Genomic DNA, 22,285 nt, shown 5'->3' with positions numbered 1-22,285 from the left:
ACATATGATATCTATATTTTCCTTTTCCATCTAGGTATTTGGAGCAGAACTGGAGTCATCTTTGCACTTTAACCAGTGGGCCCACCACACTCACTCAGTGGAGCTCCCCTTGAGGAAGTCAAAAGACCCAAAGTGAGGCCCTAAAAACCACAGACAGGTTCGTCTCAGTGCTCCTCAGGGAATCTGTCCCTGGAAAAGTCCTCCAGCCCTAGATCAGGAACTTCAGTCCCACACTTAAAAAAATTCTAATTTTTTTAGGTTGCTGACATTCTGAATATCATCTTTCATATCAAAAGTTGGAAGCTGGGCTTCTCTGGGGAAAGTGAGATGGTCTGCCAACATTGGTTCTGCATTCCTGCAGGGTGGAAATCGGTCAGAGCTCCAGAGATGGGCATCTAAGTTTGCCACAGTCTGTACCATTCCTTGTTATTATCCCTGACCCTGAAAGTGAAGGTCAGCTGCCACATCCTTGAGCAGTTTGATTTATTCAGTTACATTGGAAGCAAGTGCAGAGCAGCAGTTCCCACTTGAAGAGGCATCCAACTCATCTGAGAGCTTGTTATAACTGACTTAGTGGGTCTGGGCAGGCCTGAGACATTGCATTGATAATGGGTTTCTAGGTGCTTCTGGGGCTACCGCTGCTGTTCCCAGGACCATACTGCTAGAGTAGAATAGGGCTATGAGCAGACAGTGAAGCTTGACCAGACTCCCTGGAGCCTCAGGCCCCGGTTCTGTCTTTACCTTTAACCCATGTGACCTCAGACAAATACCTTAACCTCTATGAGCTCTAGCCTTTCCATTTGTAAAATAGGAATCAGACTGATTGACTTTGCAGATAATGCTATGAGGACAGGAGTAGGCCTGACACTTATAAGGGTCCTGGGAATATTTTTATCACTGCCTCCCATGCCTCCAAGGACATTCACAATCCTAGACCGGCTTTGAAGATGAGTGCAGAACTTTTAATTTTGATGTCAACAATTTTGGGGTAGAGTTTCTTCATAATTGGGGTGTGGCCCAGGGTAGTTAGTGTGTTTTGCATGAGAATGAAGTGTGTCATGGTAGACTAGGATTTAACACAGCTGTCCTGAAGGACCCCCTGGGGCAAGGATGTGGAGGGAGAGGAAGAGACCTTACCCGCAAGGCAGTGCAACCTGAGGAGGGCCAGACCCTGCCCCCCAGCCTTGCTCTGTCCTTGGGAAAGATCCAGAACCAAGTAGGGGCCCCACACACACAAAGAATGCTGGGCAGTGCATCCTTCATCCCCTGCCTGGCAGTGGGGATGCATGCCTCCAGTGACCAAGGGAAACAAACAACATCTGGATTCCTGCCTCCCTGCTCAGACTGCCACATATGGGAGGCAGTACTGCCACTAGAGGCTCGCTCAGAGCAGCCTCGGGCACATTTCTGCCTCAGGGGGCAGATTGCACCATCCCAGGATGGGATGGGCCCTGTTTCCCAGCTCCCTGTTTGCCATCACTACTAGTCCACTTGCTCCTGTCAGTGCTTAACCTGCTGTGCTACTGCCTGACTCCCCAAATTTTATTTGATAGGACAGAGAGAAATTGAGAGGGGATGGGGAGATAAAGAGTGAGAGAGAAAGATAAGACACCTATAGACCTTGTGAAGCATCCCTTGTGAAGCATCCCTGCTATAGGTGGGGAGCAAGGGCTCAAACCTGGGTCCTTGCAAATAGTGCTATATGTGCTTAACCAGGTACGCCACTGCCTGCCCCCCCCACTAGCTATCCAATGAATGAATGAATGATGACTAATAAATGTCCTCAAGAATCTGCTCTCAGGGGGATGGCAGTCTAGCTGGAAGGACTAGGCCCCTACACTGCAGTGAGAGCAGGTAAAGTCTGCCCAGAGGAGCTCTGAGCCAAGTGAAGGGCTCAAGCAAGGTGGGGGCTGAGCTCTGAGACTGTTCACCAGGAGTGGCTTCTGGAACGACAGGTGAGAGGGCAGGATTAGTTTGTATACAGACATGAGCTCAGGTTGGTAGATGTTGGTGGCAGGGAGGGATCTTGATGAGATGTTAGATCCCTTCAAAGAAGTCAGTATATGACTTCTTAAGAGACCAAGGGATAAGCCCCTGACAGTTGGCACATATCTCAAATGGAAGTTTATTTATTTATTTATTTATTTATTTATACTCTTCCACCCTCCAAACCTTTGTCTGCTAGCCATTACAACCATTACAGCTACTCCACTCATGATCAAATCCCTGGAATCATCCTTTTTCCTTCCTAGTCTCTGAGAAAACTATTGATATTAGAAATCAGTCAGTTCCACCTCTGAAATATGGCCATGATTCAGCCAATCCCCTTTAACTCTGTTGCCTCCACCCACCCTTTCCAGTCCTTGAAGTCCTGCCCTTGCACAGACACAGCCTGCCCCTCTCTCCCCATCATTCCTCCTGGTCCAGCCACATCAGCTTCTTCCTCACCATCCCTCTATAGGCCAAGAGCACTCCCACCGCAGGGTTTTTGCACTCACTCATTTCTTGTCTGGAGTGCCCTTTCCAAGTCCATCTACAAGGCTCAGCCCTTCAGGTCTCTACCAGACTATCACCTTCTCTGAGCCCTTCCTGGCCACATCTTCCCACACATTGGTCCCTCTTCATTTATCCCCATCTGTTGTCTCCTGTGCTTATTGGTTTGAGACCTTGATGTCTCTTTCCTACAATGGAAAGGTAAACTTTGGGAGGGTGAGTTTAACCATGATACCTGCCCACACAGTCTTTACTCACTTAGATTTCCAGGCAAATGTTGCACAGTGCTGCTAGCTTTTAAATAGCTGCTTGCTAGCCCATCAGATGCTGCAGAATTCATTTAGGAGTTCTTTTAAAGAGGAAGAAAGCAGGGTTGTGATACTAATTGCCGGAGGTCACTTAGTAAGTGGCCAGTCTGACCCAAGTTATGTGAGCTCAGAGCCTGAGGATTTAATCTGGAGGTCACACTGCCTTGTGGCTACAAACAAGCTCCTTGAGTTCTAGGTACAGAATAGCAGGTACCTGTGCCAAGCTCTTGCTAAGTTCCCAGTCCTGTCCCAAGGCCACAACCTTCTTTACTGTCCCTCTTACCTTAACCGAAACAAGAAATGAACCAGTGACAGTACAGATTGTTTGAGGACTGACCCTGTCTACTTTGCATCTCTCATTAGTCCAGGTCACTCCTAGAGAACATGGAGCAGGTCAGGGTATAAGCTCAGTCAGGAATGTATACAGGTTCCCTGATTTCCAACCCCCCTAAATGCTCCTTAAATGATTGTCTTGCCAGCCAACCAGGGCTTGGGAAGGTGGGAAAGGGCCCTGCCCCAGTCCCTGCTTTGGCTGGGGATGAGTGGGTTGGAGGGTGTTGTTGGGGGCCAGGCTTCACACCCACATCTGTTGTTTCCCAGTCAGCAATGATTCAGATTTAAATCCACATCAGAATCACCTGGAGTTGCTTATCACTTATATGTGGAATATAAATAGCTAAAGTAAATTAGACAGGCCAAAAATAACAATAACAAAAAAAAAAAAACCATGGAAATAGCTGTTAGACTTGGTGAACACTATGGTGGTTATCAGAAGGAAGGGGAACGGTGGTGGGAGGCCTGAGCAGTGAGTGGTGGAGGAGATAGTGAGTCCTATACTCACAGAGCTAAAAAGCTATATTGCTGACATTTCGTAGTACCATAAATCAACATGGAATTAATGGGGCGGAGAAGTAAGGGCCCTGCCACCTCCTAACCTGTGCTATTGGTGTAATGCTGATTGTGACGTGCCTGGTGATGTAGGTGAGTGACTCACTCATGTGATATTCAGAAATCACTTGGAGCTGTCAGTCAGGGCTTCCCAAACTGCAACCTGCACACAAAGTTCCCAGGGGCCCAGGGTTCAAGTAAAGGCCCTGATACTAAAAGTAAAAATTAGCTAAAAATGAACTCTTCCCCTTACCTGGGGAGTTTATGATTTCTTGGGGCTCTTTTATGAAGGTCTCTTTTTGCTCTTTGGGAGACCATGCAAGTTCCACTTTGGCTGAGTGGGAGCAGGGTTTACAGTAGAGCATGGCCTGCCAATCTAGAGATCCAGTGCCACAAACCAGGTGGCAGAAGCAATGCTCACTGTTCTAAAGCAGGTACAAGGCCCATTTGAGCACTGGGGTGTTGTGTCTGTCAGCATCTTAGGGTAGGTGGTGGGGGAGTGACTTCTTTCTTTCTTTCTCTTCTTCTTTTTTTTTTTTGATAGGATAGAGAGAAATGGAGAGAGGAGGGGAAGACAGAAAGGGGGAGAGAAAGGTAGACACCTGCAGACCTGCTTCACCGCTTGTGAAGCGACTCCCTTGCAGGTAGGGAGCCAGGGGCTCCAACTGGGATCCTTGCGTTTGTCCTTGTGCTTTGTGCCACCTGTGCTTAATTTACTGCACTATTGTCCGACTAGGGAGTGGCTTTCTAAGGAGAACTGAAGATCCCTGAGAGGGCAGACTCTCTAAAGTAATAATGCTTCCTCTTACACACAAGGTGTTTCAGGCACAGATAAGGAAAGCAAGTTGCCCTGGATCACTAAGTGGCAAGTGAGAGTTTTAAGTCAGGTAACCTTAGAACCAGTAGTTATTACCAACTTTTGGGGACAAACAAACCCCCAGATTAGATCTAACACAGACAGCCTCTCCTCTCATAAAAGTAAGCCCTAAGAAAATTGTGTGTATACAATCAGCTTCCAGCACTCCATACCTTGTAAAGAGAAAGCCTGGTGTTCCTGGGGGCTGGGAGATACCTCACACAGTAGGCATGCACCTTAGCCTACACAGGGTCTTGGGTTTGAGCCCCAACACTGCATGGGAACACCATGGATGGCACTAGTGGAGCTCCATGGGTGGTGGAGTGGTGTCGTCATGTCTCTTCTTTCTTGGCTACTTCTTCTTATCTTCTTTTTCTCCTCTTCCTCCTCCTTCTTCTCCCCCCCCCCCCACTCTCTCTCTCTGAATAATGAAAAGAATTGGACTTGGGGAAACTACTTAATGGCTTTGAGTTCTAGTCCCGAACTTCATCTAAAAAAGATAAAGAAAGGAAGGAAAGAAGGAAGGAAGGAAGGAAGGAAGGAAGGAAGGAAGGAAGGAGGAGAGCAGAGGGAAAGACAGGGGAAGGGAAGGGAAGGAAAAAAAAGAAAGGAAAGGAAAGGGAAGGAAAGGGAAGGGAAGGGAAGGGAAGGAAAGGAAAGGAAAGGAAAGGAAAGGAAAGGAAAGGAAAGGAAAGGTAACCCCACTGCCAGTGAGAGTCTGGGAAGGAGGTTCAATCTAAATGTTCATCCTGATTGGGACAACCACCAAGGTCAGTGACCCTCAGCACTGGCCTGCTGGTGTTCCACAGTTATCCAAGAGGTTTCTGGGATGACAGGGAGTGAGGGTTCACTTTTGGGTCTCTGACCACACAAAGCGAGCTTCCTCGGGAAACTGTTCTGATTTGGCTTCTTCCTAAAGGATTCCTCTCCCTCTCAAATCCATGTGAAAAGGACAGAGTCTCAGAGTCTCTTATCCTATTTCACAGACCCTTGAGTAAGTCCCTTCCTGTTTCTAGACCTATTTCTCCATCTGTCAAGTGGATGGTCACACTCAGTGTTTGCAAGGGTCATTTATCCATTTATCCATTCATTCATCCATTCATTCATCTATCCTTCTGTCTGTCTAGCAAGTGATGAATGCCTACAATGAACCAGGTTCATAAGGGTGATAATAAGAATGAAACCAACAAAACAAGCCTCCCCATTGCTTTGACTCCATTTATTAAACAAAGTTAAGAGACAAATCATTGACCTGGACAAACACTATAGGAAGCTTCACCAAGTGATACCGGATTGGGAAGATGCACATCCCAAACTCTTATTCATGTCCTCCAGCATCAGCAACAGTGTCAGAGTACAAGGAGGCTTTGTAAATGTTTGGATAAAAGGATAAACAGGACTTATCTGGCCACTCCAGAACTTGTGACTAAAGGAGTAAAAAAGTCTCTATGTTCTCCCCTCCTCCTCCCAGCACCCCTCTTAAGAAGTGAATTTTTGGGGGAGTTCACCCAGTTAAGGATGCATATTACCAAGCTCAAGAACCTGGGTTTGAGCCCCCACTTTCCACCTGCAGGGGGTCTGCTTCTCAAGTCCTGAAACAGGTATCCAGTTTTTTCTTCCTCTATCTCCTCATTCCTTCTCAATCTCTCTTTGTACTATATAATAAAGTTGGGGGGGAAAGAAGGGAATTTGGGGCAGTTTCTATTAAATATTAAAAATTACTAGCATGGGGATAGTGACATGATTTCAGAGATTGTGCCCTGAGTCTCTGGCCCCAGGGAACTGACTCTAAACTGAACCTTACGCTGTGGGAGGGAGCTGGAAATTCTACATTGCTAGACTTCAATTTTATTTGCAAAAATGGGAATGATAATCCTTCTTTCCAAATTAAAGCCAGGATTAAGAGTTAAAAGTGAAATAGGCAGCAGGAGATGCTGTGCTTACACTCTCTGGTGAGCCTCAAAGGGACCAGGGCTGCAAATGGGCTGAGAGTGGCAGCATGTCTGTGGCACACTGGGCCCTGAGCTATATAGATCCTTGACATTTAAGACCCACCACAGCCCTACAGCAATGGGCCACCTTTGCTGCCATTATTATGGCTAAGAAAACAAAGACTCAGAGGTCAGGTAGTTGGTCTGCACACTCACAGCTAGGGTGGAGATGAGACCCAAGCCAGAGCCCAAGCTCCTAAATGCAGAGGGCTGTGGCATACTTACTATTGGTTCCTGCCTTTTTGTTACTGTCCTAAAGCACAGATGTGTCACTGAAAGAAACAAGTTTCTTGGGACCCTGCCAGAGATGGGGCCCTCAGATGTTTGTGGGGACAGACAGGAGGACACAAGAGACTTCAGAACTCAGTTGTTCCCAGTTTGAAAGTGTCTGTGCTGTGGAAAGAGCCCCTTAGCAGTATCCCTGGATGCCGGAATAAAGAGTACTTTATGTACAAGTGTTCTGAATGTATTTCCTCTTCTTTTTAAAAAATATTTATTTATTTTGCCTTTTGTTGTCCTTGTTTTATTATTGTTGTCATTATTATTGTTGTATTGATGCCATTGTTGTTGGATAGGATAGAGAGAAATGGAGAGGAGGAGAGAAAGATAGACACCTGCAGACCTGCCTCACTGTTTATGGGTGACCCCCTGCAGGTAGGGAACCAGGATCCTTATGCTGGTTCTTGCACTTTGTGCCATGTGCACTTAACCCTCTGTGCTACTGCCGAGCCCCTTTCTCTTCCTTTTCTTTCTTCTTTTTTTTTTTTAGCAGGGGCAGGGATTGGGAAGAGTGAGGAGTAGAGGTAGGAGATAGAACAGTAAGAGACTGAGATGATCCACAGACTGCAGCCATCTGCACACAGCCCTTGGAAAGTGTCTGCAGCACAGGCTAGGGAAGCTCAGTCTGGGACTCCAATGGTCCTGCAGGCTCAATCTCCCTGCCTCCAGGGTGGGGAGTCTCTCACTGGTTTCTCTCCAGATCTTACAGGAAAACTTACTCCAGAAGAAGCCTGACACTGCACCACTCCAGTAGTCTGGGGCCCAAGGGCATAGTAAGTGTTCAACAGATGTGCACTGACTAGTGGCTATAGGCAGAGGGGGAGGAGAAACTCATCACCTACACTTGAGACTTCTAGTGGTTCCCCTGGGGAAGGCCAGGGATGCTGCATCACACCTAGCAATGCCTGTCAAGGAATGATGGTGCCTGGGAAGGAGGGTCTGCATGGGAATAGAGAATTGGGGCTCACAACTTTCTCATAAGACCTTCTTGTAAAGACCTTTGAAAAATATTAATAATAATAATTTTTAAAGTTTAGGCTTTAAAAGAGAATTGCCTTTCACTCCTCAAAATAAAAACCTGTGGTCCAGATAGTTGACCACTGAATACCGTACGTAAGTCACCATTTTGATTCTCCAAAGAATAAGTCAAAGTCAGAGGAGTGTCTGACTGATGAAAGCTCTCCCATATCAAAACTAACAGGGTCTTAACTTGTACAATACAAGGAATTTCTCTAAGATGACAAAAAAGATTCAGCAAACCCATTGAAAAAGTAAATAAAATAATAATAATATTTAAAATATGGATAAATATTTAAAAACATAAAATAAAACTTTAAAGAAGGGAATAAGATAATTAAGCTAAATAAGATAATTAAGTAAAATTTCATTACATTTTAAAACTAAATTAAATGATAAAAATAAAATTAACTCAGAAAAATAAAATGTAAGAATGGAACAATAGTGCATTTGTAAGGTAAGTCCAAATTACACTTTACATTTAGTTAATAAAAATTAAAAGTTAAAAATTAAAATGTATATGCTTTAGATAAACTCAAGAGGAAAGTCTCTTTCCCTTTCTTTCTTTCTTTCTTTCTTTCTTTCTTTCTTTCTTTCTTTCTTCTTCCTTTTTATATTGCCATAAGCTTTATTGGTGCCAGCACTTCTTCTTTTAGCGTTTGCCAATCACTAGGAATCCACCACTCCCAGTGGCCTTTTCCCCCCTCCTTTTTCTTTGATAGGACAGAGAAATTGAGAGAGGAGGGATAGAGAAAGATGAATGCCTACAGACCTGCGTCACCACTTGTGAAGCATCCCCTTTAACGGTGGGGAGTGGGGGCTTGAACTGGGTCCTTGCTCATGGTACTGTGTGTGTTCAACCGGGTGTGCCACTGCCCAGCCCTAAAAGGAAAGATTTTGAGTGAGATACATATTAATAGACTAAGAGCTGGAGAGATAGCCTAGTGGTTATGCAAAAAGACTTTTGTGCCTGAAGCACCAAGCATACCAGGTTCAGTCCTTAGCACCACCATTAAATTTGGAGGAATTTAGCAGTGCTCTAGTGAGAGGGAGAGGGAGAGGGAGAGGGAGAGGGAGAGGGAGAGGGGTTAAATATCAACAATTTAGGGGGCTAGTGTTGGCGCATCTGGTTGAGTGCACATCTTACAATCCACAAGGACCCAGGTTCAAGCCACTGGTCCCCACCTGCAGGGGGTGATGCTTGTCAAGTGGTGAGGCAGGGCTGCAGGTGTCTCTCTGTCTCTCTCCCTCTCTGTCTCCCCTTCCCTCTTGATTTCTGGCTGTCTCTATCCAATAAATAAAGATAATTAAAAATTTTTTTAAAAAAGAAAAAACGTCAACAATTTGTAGCAATTAAAAAGTAAAAAAGAAAAAGAAAACAGGGACAAGGTTTGGCATGATTGGTGCTGATAACGTGTTACAAACTAAGGCCTCTGACTGACTCAAATGTCTGCCAAAAGGGAGACAAAGAAGGGAGAAAGGAAAAACATGTCCAAAATGCAGCATTGGACCAGGTGTTTCCAGCCTGCTGTGGCTTGAGGTTAAGATATCAGACTCTACTGATTCCATCAGTCTTATACATAAATAGCCAATATAACATTTATATATCTATACTATGCCAGCACCACCATCAACACACACACACACACACACACACACACACACACACACACACACACACACACACACACACACACACACACACCCTTACCTTTCTAGCCTCACTGCTGTTCTCTAAGATCTAATATAAGGGAGTGAATGAGGCCCAGAAAGTGGAAGTCACTGTGCCAAAGTCACATGGCATTTAGCACCATACTATTGTCAGACTTCAGGCTCCTCCAAGTAATCTTCATCTAGTGAGTTAGGTCTGTTGAAGACTTGCAAACAAAGGCAAGGACATGTCTGACACTGAGCTGGGGAGACATTCTGAACACCAAAAACAATCAATACCCCCAAGATGCATGGTCACCATCAGCATTTATCAGGCTCCTACTGTCTCCCAGCTGGGCTGCATGGATCCTGTTTAATTTCAAGGCAGCTGCTGGAATATAGATGCTATTATCACCTCCACTGTCCTGCCAGACAACAATGAAAGTTAGCAGTGAAATATTTTCACCGGAGCAATAGCAGTAGCAGCTCTGGGAGCTGCACCCAGCCCCATCAGAGCCCTGATCCTGCCCTCATCTATTGGCACCAGACATTTTTAAGATTCACCAAGAGCACTCACTTGCTATGTGCAGGGAGGCATTTCATGCTGTTTTTTTTTTTTTTTTTTGCAAATCAGGCAACAGAGGCACAGAAGAAAGAGATGGTCCTTCTAAGGCCACTCAATTAGTGAGTGGCAGAGTCCACAGCCCTCGTGACAACCTGCTGGCCTCCCACTGTTCATCTGGGACTTGCTAGAGACAGCTGTGTCCACTTGCCATCCTCAGCATAGGCTCCAGAAGGGCCATTGTGACATTCTTCCTCTGTGTGTCTCCACCCCTGCGGATGTGGGCACTACTGCCAGGCTTCAGGGAAAGTGGAGGCTTCTGGCAAAATAGAGTGGTTTCCCTGTGTGGTCTGGGTCCTTGGGGCTGGGGAATGCCTTTCTTTTGAGCTGGTCAAACGGAACTCCCACCCCACCTATGATGGTCACAGAGCAAGGCCTCTATGATTCAGGAGGCATTACTCTAAGAAATTATCCCTAGGGCAGCACAGCCCAAAGGGAGTGAGCTTCACCCAGAGGTGATAGGAATCAGACCATTCACTGGCTGTAGGACTTGTAAGAACCCTCAAACATGGAACCAAGGGTGTGAGTGTCCTGATGTTAATGACCCTTTACAGAGAGTTAAGAAAGGATATGTGGACCACAGAGATATATGTGTTGGGGGTGGAGTGTGGGGGGGTAAGGAACATTCCAATCTCTCCTTGTCTTGCCTGTGTGTTCCTGGTAAATCGACTTGGGCTTGGAGGTATTCCTCTGTGGGATCAAAGCATCTCATGGCTTATAATATAGAAGAACTAGAAGACTGAGCAGGATGGTTATGGAGCTGAGTTTTGTAATCAGTTGTCAAGGTTTAAATTCTGATTTTGCCAAGGTAATTTTGTCAAACTAAAATGTATCTGTAAAGATGTAGTTGGTTTTTTTTTTTTTTTGACCTACAAAATGGCAAGTTTTATGACCTGGGAGGGGGTGCAATGGCTATAGCACTGGACTTGGGAGCATGAGGTCCCAAGTTCAACCCAGGTTGATAACTATTTCTTCTTCACCCTCTCCTTCTCATTCCAATAAATAAATCATTTTTTTAAATGGCAAAACCTGTGGTGGATATCACTGGGGTAGAGGGAACATAGAATTTTGGTAGTGGGTGCAGTGGGTGTGGAACTCTAGCCATATAATCTAACAATTTTATAAACCATTATTAAATAACAAATAGAATTTTAAATGGCAAGTTCATGTATTTCAACTAACACCCATCTCTTTTAGTTCAGTTTCATCTGCTATAAAATATAGACAGTCCCCTCTCATGGTTGCTGTGAGAATTAAGTATGATTGAAAGGTCACTGAGAACTGGAACCAGACAGGTTTTGAGTCTTTTTAGTTCAAGTGCCAAAAGGATGCTCTGATTCTCTTTCTCATCAATAAATGTCTAAAGGCTGGGAGGTAGCTCACTCAGAAGAATGCATACTTTACCGTGCATAAAACCCTAGGATCGAGCCCCCAGCAGCTTATGTGAGTACTTTGCACAGGGGAAACTTCACCAATAGTAGAGCTATGTTGTGTGGTATCTCTGTCTCTCTCTCAAACCTTCTCTCATGCTCTCTCTTTTAAGCTTTCTCTTTTTATTCTGATAAAAGATTTATTTTTTTCTATTATCTTTATTGATTGGATAGAGACAGCCAGAAAGTAAGGGTAAGGGGAGATAGAGAGGGAGAAAGACAGAGAGAAAGACCTGTAGCCCTGCTTCACCACTCGTGAAGCTTTCCTCCCTGAAGGTGGGGACTAGGGGGCTCGAACCTGGGTCCTTGCATACTACGACACATGTGCTTAATCAGGTGCACCACCACCCAGCCCCTCTCAAGCTGTCTCTGTTTCTTTCTATACAGAAAAAAGTAAAGTGTCTGTCAGGAATGGTGGAATTGCATAGGTGCAATACCTTGGTGCCCCTCCCCTCCACATCCCCAATGCTGTCTGCACTAACCAAAGTTATTTCCCTGATGGTGATGGCTTGCCAATCTCAGTTTAAAAACCTTTAAATTCAAGTGAGCTTCAGTTTTTTTCACTGAATGAAGGGTGAATGGATAAACAGCAGACTAACAGATGGATAAGGAGAGGCAGGGGAACAAAAATACGGCCATGTCTGTATCATCCCTTAGCCAAATATGGTCCCCTCTGAGTCTCAGGTTCCTCAGCTGTAATGGGCCACCACCACCGCTGCTGCTGCTGCTCCTTTTTCCTCTTGTTTTCCTCCCCTTCCTCCTCCTTCTGCATCCAAGGCTATTGCTGGGGCTTAGCACTGCTCCTGGTGGCCATTTTCCCCATCTTATTGGATAGGACAGAGAGAAGTTGAAAGAAGAGTGGGGGAGAGAAAGGGAGAGAGATAGAGAGACACTTGCAGACCTGCTTCACTGCTTATGAGGCTTCCCCCTGCAGGTGGGGAGCAGGGATACAAACCTGGATCCCTGTGCTTTGTATTATGTGCTTAACCATCACCACCTGCTTCTCAAGTCTATGCTGAAGAGCAGTGGAGCCCTGCCCAAGTCTTTCTGCTAGAACTATCTCTGGCATCTCAAGGAAACACAGGCCTCTAAAAGTAGGCACAATAAGCCACATCTCTGCTGTCCTTGTCAACAACCAGCCCAGGGTCCAGCCCAGAGGACAGGCTCAATTATAAATCTCAATAAATATTTCTTTGTGACCATAGTGACAGGCAAGTGGCATCTGAATAAACATCTGGGCTCTGGTCCTGTCTGCATCTGGACCTCCACTGCTCCTGGCCACATAGCCCCTTGGATCCTCCCCACTGGTCCCTCCCCTCCTTATGCTGGAGTTCCCTGCTCCCACCCTGCTGCCACTTCTGCTTGACAAAACCCTAAGTCTCTAATTAGGCTCCTTAGAGATACCTTCACCCTGCAGCTCTTGCCAAGTCACTAACAGGATTCATTTCGATATCTATACACTTCTGGGTGGGCTACTGCCTCTTTCTGGACCTCAGCTTCCTTGTCTGGGAAGTGGGTATAACACAAAGTCACACCACAGTGAGGCTTCACAAGCCATACGCAACAGTCCTAGCAAATCTGAGTAGCCTCAAAGGTCTCCGCTGGTGGCTGAATGAAGGGAGAGGTAAATGTGAGGTGAAGCAGCTTCTTCATAGAGGCCAGTGCTGGCTTCAGAAATGACTGCATAGAGGAGAGAGGGCATGACGAGCTCAGTTTACTGAGCACCTACTATGTGTCAAGGATTCTGTTCCTTTTTCTCAATGAACCCATATTTACGAAGAGACTGGGACCCAGAAAGACTTGCCAAAGATAGTATTCTGCCAACACAACACCACTCCCTGGGTCCTGGACTTGTAATCATTACTCTTTGCTCTGCTTTTTTGGAGTTTCTTTTCCCTCCCAGGGATGCCATTGACATACATCTTCAACTAGTACCAGTGCATGTCTCAGTTTAAGGCGACCCACCTTGTTTTGTGCCCAGTGAGAACCCTGACCTGGAGACAAGAAATTCAGGTCCCTGCAGCCCCATATGACACCTGCCTGCCATGTGTCAGTTCCTCTGTGTGCAGGGAACAGAGTTGTCAACCCACTGTCCACACAGGGCTTGGAAACTTATAGATAATTACTATGTTTATGTCACCTAGCAAGAGTAGACAAAAACACATTAAAAAATTTGATGGGGAAATATCGTTTTATAAGTTAGTGTTGTCTCAGGGACACAGTACCACATCTTCCCAAGACACCACATCCCTTAACATACAAAGAGACTCAGAGAGGGAAGAAGAAAAGTGAGATCCTGTCTGCCCACACAAGACTCCTCTCCCCAAGGCAAAGGAGCACTGTACTTTGTTGCTACTGGGAGGGGGATAGTTCAGTCTTTATGAGGCACCTGCTATATACCTTCTCTCTGAGACCTGGTGAAATCTGCTCAACTGCCAGAAAGGTAGGAACAACTGTTCCCTCTCCAGAGATGTGGAACCATGGATCAGAGAGTGCATGTGGCCTGCCTAAGGTCACACACCTAATACAGTTAAAGGATGCAGGATTTGAACCCAGAGCTGTTTGAGTTCCAGAGCATCTCTCTTTATACTTTACTATCTCAGGTCTAGAAGGCTCTCAACTGTCCTATGAATTTGGGGGACTCACCTCCACTCTCCCTCCCTGGAAGTTCCTTGACATCAGGAAAAGTTGTAATCTATCTTCTCATTGCTTAAGCAAGGCTCCATATGGGGAGGGGGATACAGACTAATACCCCTCACGCTGTCTGAATGATCCAATGCCAGGAAACCAGGAAACCCCAGCTCATTTCAAGAGAAATGGCTCCATCTGGTTCTGATTCATTCATTGCTTAATTAATCAAAATGCTATTTTGTAAGAGACACTTGAGATCCAAGAACCTTTCTCAAGCCTCCTCTTTCATTCTTTGTCTTAGATGCAGAAAAACTGGGTTTCATTGGAAAAGTGACATTGGAGACCCAGTAAGCAAGCATCTTCAGGCATCCGACCCTGAGGATGAAGCTTAGATATGACAGCTGTTGGACCCAGAGCATCACCCCTCCTGACTCTAAAGAGCAAATCAAAGGCTGAGGTCAAGAACTTGGGCAAGGACAGGAGGTTGGAGAAGGACAGGGAAGGGACCTCCTCTCTACATTGCTCACTGTGTCATCCGCATAACTCCCAACCTAGAGTCTGTTGCACAAGCTGCCCAGAACAGTTGTCAAATAAACAAGTGGAAGAAAAAAAATGAAAGTGTTGCCAATACCCAGGGGCCTCTAGGATGCATTTCCTTGACAAAGGTAGGCCAGAATGTAAAAGCAAGTAAGACCCTCAGGGATCTCATATGGACTTTTCCAAGCAGCTGTCACATGAAAAATGGTGTCTGGTGTGGAAAGGTCTCTTTCCTCTTCACCATTGATCTGATAAGTCCCACAGTCACAAAATCTGCTAAACTCAGTATTTCTCAAACCAAACCTATTTGGTTAGGACTTCTATAACCACCTTACAGAACGTACTACAAGCAGGGTTTTGTTTGTTTTTTGGTTTTATCTCCTTCACCTCCCAATACAGAGTCAGTGGAGAATCCAAGGCTGTAGGCAGTGGATGAACCCACAAAAGGTCACATGATACCAAAAAGGATCAATGTTGGAACTGAAATTCAAGGTTATTTCCATTGCATAGGACTAATCAATGGAGTTACATTTCTGAAGGTGGTGGACTGGGCATGTATGAGTCCCAGTTACAAAAGAGCAGTTAGGAAGGGTGATGAGGAGCTCTGTACCAAACTGACACAGTTTTCTGTTTCCCTCCATTCCTACTCCTTCCTTCCTTCCTTCCGTCCTTATTTTTTTTTTTCTCTTTTGTAGAACTGGGACCTCAAGCATAGGTGATTTCTCTGTTCTAGCCACCACCACCCCCTTTACATTCAGATAGAGGGAAGAGACACCACAGCACCACAATTTCTTCCATTGCTGTAACAACTTTGTGGCACCAGGGCTCAAACCTGCTTCCTGTGTATGGCAAGTCACACACCCTAACTGGTGAGCTGTCTCTCTGGTCCCAGAATTTCTCACTGAACAACTGGAGAGATGATGGGCTGAGGGTAGGGGCAGAGGCTGGGTGTTTTCCTGTTCCTTATTCTGTGTGTGTGTGTGTGTGTGTGTGTGTGCTTTTAGAGGTAAGAAACATCTTTAAAATCCTCTAAATCTGTTCCTTTTTAGATGGGGAAACTGAGGTTTTGAAAAGGGAGCATGCAGCTCTAAATAGATCTCAGCATCCTGTTCCACTGGATCAGGACTTGAGCTTGCTTTGCTATATATCTGCTGTGCAGTCTTGGACACATCAGCACCCCTCTCCTCTTTGAAGCTTAATTCCCTCATCCAGAAAATAAGCATTCCCCCCCCCCACCCTCTAGTAGGCTATTATGAGTAGCCAAGGACACAAAAGACAGGACAGGAGCTGAGGATGACTAATACTTGCAAGTGCTCACTGGGAGCCTGTGTACTCAATACCCATTGAATGCATATGCTAGCTTGTTTAGTCTTTTGCATCTGCTTGTGAGTTGGATGGTTAAAAATGGTTATTTCTATTTTAAAGAGGATACCATTTTTTCTTTGGTGGGGGTGCCTTTGTTTTTTAGGACTGATAAAGATTTTGGAGGTCTAAAAGGCCCTCAAATGGGTAAACCAACTATTTCACTGCTAGTTTGGGAACCAGGATTTGAACCCAGGCAGGGTGACCCCAGAGTCCATGCACTTAGCCACCAAGGCCATTCACCATGAAGTGTTCCCATGAGGTTCCAAACTCCCAGCAACCACCTCCCACTCCATTTCCTGAGTCCCTCTGTTCAGGTACATCTGGGGTTTGAGCCATTCAGGTCAGAATCTCCCTGCCCCACCAGTCTGGCCTCCCAAATTCTTCCAGGACCCTTCTCTGCTTCCTGAGCCAGTCTAGAAGGGACTGTGTCCCTGTGGGATGAAAGAGTTGGCTTTTGCTCACTTTCCCATGTGTGCACAAACTAACACTAGAAAGTGAAATAAGATACTCAGTCTTCCCCTCACCTGCCAGACAATTTAGCAAACTTACTTAACCTCTCTGAACCTCAGCGCCTGTATTTATAAAATGGGATGTTCCCTAAGCCACATGGACACACTGGAGAATCTTTAGCATGTGGAAAGGTCTTGCCCAGAGGCAGCATTTCAAATATTGATTGCTAAGTTTGGTGCCTGGCTGTTGAAGGTTGACTGACTGGGGCAGGAGACTCTGTCACTCACCCTCCTTATCCCCATGGGCTCTGCCAACCCAGGCTGCACAGGGACTGTCTCATACATAAAGACAACATCTCTCACAGAAAGGGGGCTGTAGCATAGGGTCCTGAGGTTGTGGCTTTGGGGTCCCAGCACAATCATACTCAGAACCCTGTATCATTTTCCAGGACTTTAGGAAGTTGAGATGGAGAGACTTCTTCCAAGTCAACCCCCAAGAAAAACCCAACTTGAACTTGGATCTCAGATCTCCCTACTTCCTGCAGCTCATGCCCTCACCAGCAAGGAGCAATAGTCTCTCAGATGTCACAACTGTACCCTCAAGCACTGACAGTGATAGGACAGAGGCATCTAGACTCCTGGCCCAGGACTGGGCATCTATGTTTGGCATGGCTTCCATGCTGCTAACTCTGTTCCCCAGTCTCTGTATCTTCCAGCCTGTCATCCGAGGCTTCCTGTCCCTGCACAGAGCCACTGACCCAACAATGCTGCCAGTGAGAGCCCCACCAGCCTCTCTCTCCCAGGAGAATCGCTTTGGTTCAAATTGCTCCGTGGGACCAGGAGTTTCATCTGTAAAGTGAGGCTGGCAACTACCTGGAGAAGTCAGTTGCCCAGGACATGGGGCAGATGCCCCAAGGCTCATGCCCATATCTATCCCGTTGCCTGCCTGGCCACCCTGACCAGCTGCCCCTCCTACCTTGTTTCTTTCTCCGGTTCATGGGGAGCATGTCCACGCTGTGGGCGACCAACAGCAACAGGCAGAGTGGCGCCCGCATCTGGGCAGCCTGGTCCCGGCTGGCGCTCAGGCTCCCAGCACCCAGGCGGCGCTCGCGGAGGGTCCCGGGGAGGCCTGATGGCCCGGAGGAGGCGCGGAGCAGAGGGCAGCTGCGGGCGCGTCGGGCGCATCCGCGGGGCGCGGGACCCGCTGTCAGTCCTCCTGGGCCCCGCCACTGGGTCGAGTGAGGGCGGGGTGGGAGCTGCTGCACTGCCTGGGCGGGAGGAGCCGCCGCAGGGGCGGCGCGCGATGGGGGTGGGGCGGGGTCTGGGGTCTTCAAGCCCTTGACCGGGACGTGCGTCTGTCCCGCAGCCCCCCGGGTGGTCCAGTGTAACTCCTGCCCCCTGCCCTGCTCACACCCCACTACCCCGCTGCCCAGCCTCAGATATGCATACAAACAGGTACAGACCGCGTGGACGCCAGGAGACCCTCCCCCATTCTGTTTCTTCTTTCTCCTGACTGGCTCTTAAGGGGGCACTCCTTCTTTTTCTCTGTTTGCCTCTACTTTGTGGAGCGTTCTCCTTCTCAGCTACTTTTCCAGCCGACCCCGGTCTGTTCCTTTATTTGTCTCACTTGCCAACAGGCTGGTTCTCCATCTCCTTCAGACTCACTGTTTCTGTCTCCACCTGACTCTCTTCTCTCTTTTGACTTAAGGGTGGAGTATCTGTGGGGCATCCCAGAAGCCTGATATAACATTCTCTCTTTCTCTAGGCTCCATCTTTTCCTGCAGAGTCCTCAGTTCTTTCTGGACACTGATTTTGAAGGTTTTCTGCACAGCCTGGTGGGAGCCCCTAATCAAAGTGACCAGCACCTCATAAATTTGCTTTGTGAAAGGGCTAGGACCTGGACTATGTTTCCTCCAGCCTTATCTACAGGATTGGGAGCCGTTGGTTTGATTTTTAACCCTTTCAGATCCAGATCTGTTCTCCTACACTAGCTTCCTGCTATTGGGAAGTGGCTTCTTCACCCATGAAAACTAAGAGCAATAATAATAATAATAATAATAATAATTTCAGTTGCCATTTTTCAGGCCCATGATTTTGGTGCAGTGCTAAGTGTCTTGCACATAATATAATCTTGTTAACAACTCAAGGACTCTCCATTCTGATTACCCTCGCATTACAGGAGAAGAAAAGGAAGCTCAGAAAGAGGCCAATGGCTTGTCTAAGGCCACACATGGCAGGAGAGCAGCCTGTCTAGGTCCACTGTCAACCTTCTTAGTTACTACCTGAGGCACAGAAGACTTTACACTTGTTACCCTTCTGCTGAAGAATTTCTTTTTCCTTTGCATGTAGTTTGATCCAAAAGAAAAGAAAGGTAAGTGGTAGTGTCTCCTTTTCTACTCCCTTCTCCCTATCATCATCAGTGAGTCTCCTGTGCAGTGAGGATGTTTAAGGGCCTGTCAAGGGGAGGGAAGCATACAGAGGAAAGTAGCTCTCTCCTAAGCCATTCTTCTGCAGGCCATTTTTCTGGCCACTGGCAAATGGCATCCTGAAGATCTTGATGGAATGCCAGGATGGAATGCCACCCAAACAGCTCACTCTTATAGATGTGGCCACAGAGGTCTTGTGTCTAGCTCAGGGAGTGGACATCCAAGTAACCCAGCATGGTCTCCTCTACTGTAATTGCTTGTTCTGACTTCTCTGATCTCAGTAGTGCTCACCACCCACCACACCTTGCCTCTTTGATCCCAGAAATTTCAACTCCTTGCTGTATTTCACAACCACCCAGTGGGCATCTCATACCTCTGAGCCTCTTATTCAAGGTCCCTCCATGAAATACCAGCCTATATCCCATCACACTTCTCCACTGACTCATTTAGGACCCAGGTCTGCATAGTTGTCCAGGAAGGGAGCCTTCTTGATTCTCAGGTCAGGTCTAGCAACTACTCCAAGCTCTCACAGTGCAGTTGTACAGCTCTTATCATGTCAAGTTGTTACTATGGATGTGTCTGTCCATCTCTCTAAGCTTTCAACTCTTTGAGGCCAGAGTTGAGGTCATATCTGGATTCCTAGAAACCAGCATATGCTGGAAACAGAGCAGGTGCTCAGCATGTTTATAGAATAAAGGAATGAATGAATAGAATAAGTGAATGAACTCTCCAGATACAGCTATCAAATTCAGGTACTGGGAAAAATGAGACAACCCCAGAAGATCAATCTTTAGAAAGTCAACCCTTATCTAAACACCCAAGTCCTGAAGTCTCTAACACATGTGATGCCTGCGATTGAATTTAGGACCTCATATTTTTAAAGCCTATGTTATATCCACAGTGTTATCTCCCAGCTGCCTCCTCAGATACGCTTAATATCTGTATCCACTCAATATTACCTTCCCAGACAATCTCTTTCTGACCACTCCAGATAAACATAACACCCATTCCCTATATCTACTTATCCTGCTTTATTTTCCATAGGGACAAAAACCCTCTGGCCTGTTCATGTTAACTTGATTGTGATTTTTTGGGCAGCAAGCATCTTCTACTTCATCCATGTATCTAACACATAAAATGCTTAATTTATTACATTTTATTTATTTATTTATTTATTGGATCAAGAGAGAAACTGAGAGGGAGGGGAAGAAAGAGGAAAGGGAGAAAGAGAGAGAGGGAGAGAGGTGAGGGAGGGAGGAAGAGACAAAGAGACAGAGAGAGAGAGAGAGAGACCTGCTCCATTGTCTCACTGCTTGTGATACTTTCCCCCTGCAGCTGGGGACCAGGGGCTTGAAGCTGGGTCTACACATTGTAACATGTGTGCTCAACCAGGTGTGCCACCACCTGGCCCCCTGTAAAATGCTTATTAAGTATTTGTGAAATGGCTGACTGACTGAGTGAATGAGTGAGTGAGCACTCATTCATCTCTTTCATTGTGGGACTGTGCTTTCTGAGAGCTCTGCCTTTTAGAATCTGATAGATCTTTCTAGGATCCTAAGATCCAGAACTCAGGCTCCTCCTCGGCCCTGAGATGCTGAGCTGGTCTTTGGTCTCTGCAGTGATAGGAGGCTGTTCGGAAATTCCCATCTGCCACTCAGTCATGGGGGCCCCCAGGAAGATAATGAAACCAGTGGAGTTGATGGTGTCTCCCAGGAGATGTGTACAACAGCTGTGACAGTTAAAAAAAATCATAGGACATTCCAGACTACCTCATTTGCATACCACAGTCCCTTCCCTTGAGCACCTCTTTCTGACCCACCCTAACCTGCCCCTAATGCTAACACACCTTAAACATGCATTGGAACTGAACTGGAGCTGCTGAAGAGCACATAGTGCGTAGAGCAAGGAGGATTCTGGTTTGAGCCCCTGGTTCCCCACCTGCAAGGGGCTGGGGGTCTTTTCTCAAGCAGTAAAACAGGTTTGTGGGTGTCTATCCTTCTCTCTTCTTCTCTGTCTTTACCTTCCTCTGTCCAATTTCTGTCTGTCTTATCCAACAACAACATCAACAACAATGGGGAAAAATTGCCTCCAGGAGCTGTGGATTTATGGTGCAGGCACTGAGTCCCAGTGATAACCCTGGAGGCAAAAAATAAATAAATAAGACTTGTGCCTGGGGTGTGAGGTAACTGTGGTGTTCTGCACATCGCCACATGTGTCAACCGTGTTTTCCAGCTTACAAATAAACTTCCATTTTCCCCGAAAAAAAAAAATCCTAGGACACTGTCACAGATAGATGAAAACCAAGATAATGACTGGACTACATCCTTTTCACAGCACTTTTTCCTGATTAGCAAATCCTCTCTGCAGGGTTGCTGGTACCCAGGCTTATGCTCTCATTATTAAGTATATAACTTAAAGGTCACTGTGGGAAGGGCAGGACCTGAAGGACCACCTCTGTGCAGCCAAGGGTAGATAAAATCCCATCAACCATACTTACTTGCAAAAATGACTGAGAAATGTCATCTAGCCCTGTGCAGAGGAGGATATAACAAACAAGTTTGGTGACTATTTGGCGGATACTCTGCCACTTTGAGCCACTCTCATTCTTGTCCCAGTGATGCAGCAACCTTTGTTAACTCTGACCCTACAATCTCTTCTATCTAAATAGCTAGAGGACCTGTATTTTCTTTTTCATTCATTCATTCATTCATTCATTCATTCTTTCTTTCTTTTTTTTTTTTTTTTAATTGAAGCATATTTATGAGACAGGAGTTGGGTCAGCAAGCATTTAATCCTGGTGACTGTCGACAGCAGCGGTCTCTCCTCCATGGATGGGTGGGCCCCTACTTAGCAGTCACCTTCTCATTGCAACATAGGAGTCTTGACACACTAAGGCTGACTCTGAAATGAAGGTCCCCATCCCATGACATGAGACCAGAATTTTTTTCTCATATTCAGGTGACTTCATCTTTGTAAAGTTAAGACTCCAGCTGTATCCACCACTTCTGGCTTATGGTGGCTGGTACGGGGGATTAAACCCTTGACCTCAAAGACTCAGGCATGAAAGTCTTTTGCATAACCATTATGCTATCTGCCTAGCTTAATTCTCTCTCTCTCTCTCTCTCTCCCTTTGTGTGTGTGTGTGTGTGTGTTTCTCTGTCTCTTTCAGAGAAAGAAATCTAAGTTGGGGATACCAACTCTTGTCTGTAATTTACTATAAAGGCCAACAGGTTCTGGCCATTTCTTACTGAGTGGCCTGTAAATCTGTAACACAATCACTTGGAGACATTTTCTTCAGAGTGAAGCCCAAATTCCTCAGAGCTGCAAGAATTGAGGGATGGAC

At 46.2% G+C, this 22,285-nt stretch overlaps 1 protein-coding gene across 2 annotated transcripts in view; it reads right to left on the bottom strand.

Moving 5' to 3' along the window:
* The window catches only part of RSPO4 (R-spondin 4), a 30,925-nt gene extending 12,645 nt beyond the window's left edge, over positions 1-18,280 (bottom strand). Inside the window, exon 1 of one of the 2 annotated variants that reach the window (XM_060187809.1) lies at positions 17,493-18,280. In XM_060187809.1, the coding sequence (XP_060043792.1) occupies positions 17,493-17,571 (79 nt within the window). In that variant the 5' untranslated portion in view covers positions 17,572-18,280. The remainder of the gene's footprint in view (positions 1-17,492) is intronic. The other variant, XM_007523084.2, reaches the window with a different exon arrangement.
* Positions 18,281-22,285: the final 4,005 nt, after the last annotated feature.

Source organism: Erinaceus europaeus, chromosome 1 (assembly GCF_950295315.1).
Source record: "Erinaceus europaeus chromosome 1, mEriEur2.1, whole genome shotgun sequence".
In the NCBI taxonomy this organism is placed as follows: Eukaryota; Metazoa; Chordata; class Mammalia; order Eulipotyphla; family Erinaceidae; genus Erinaceus; species Erinaceus europaeus.
Note: the sequence above shows the minus strand (reverse complement) of the source record. Positions and strands in the feature narration are given on the sequence as shown.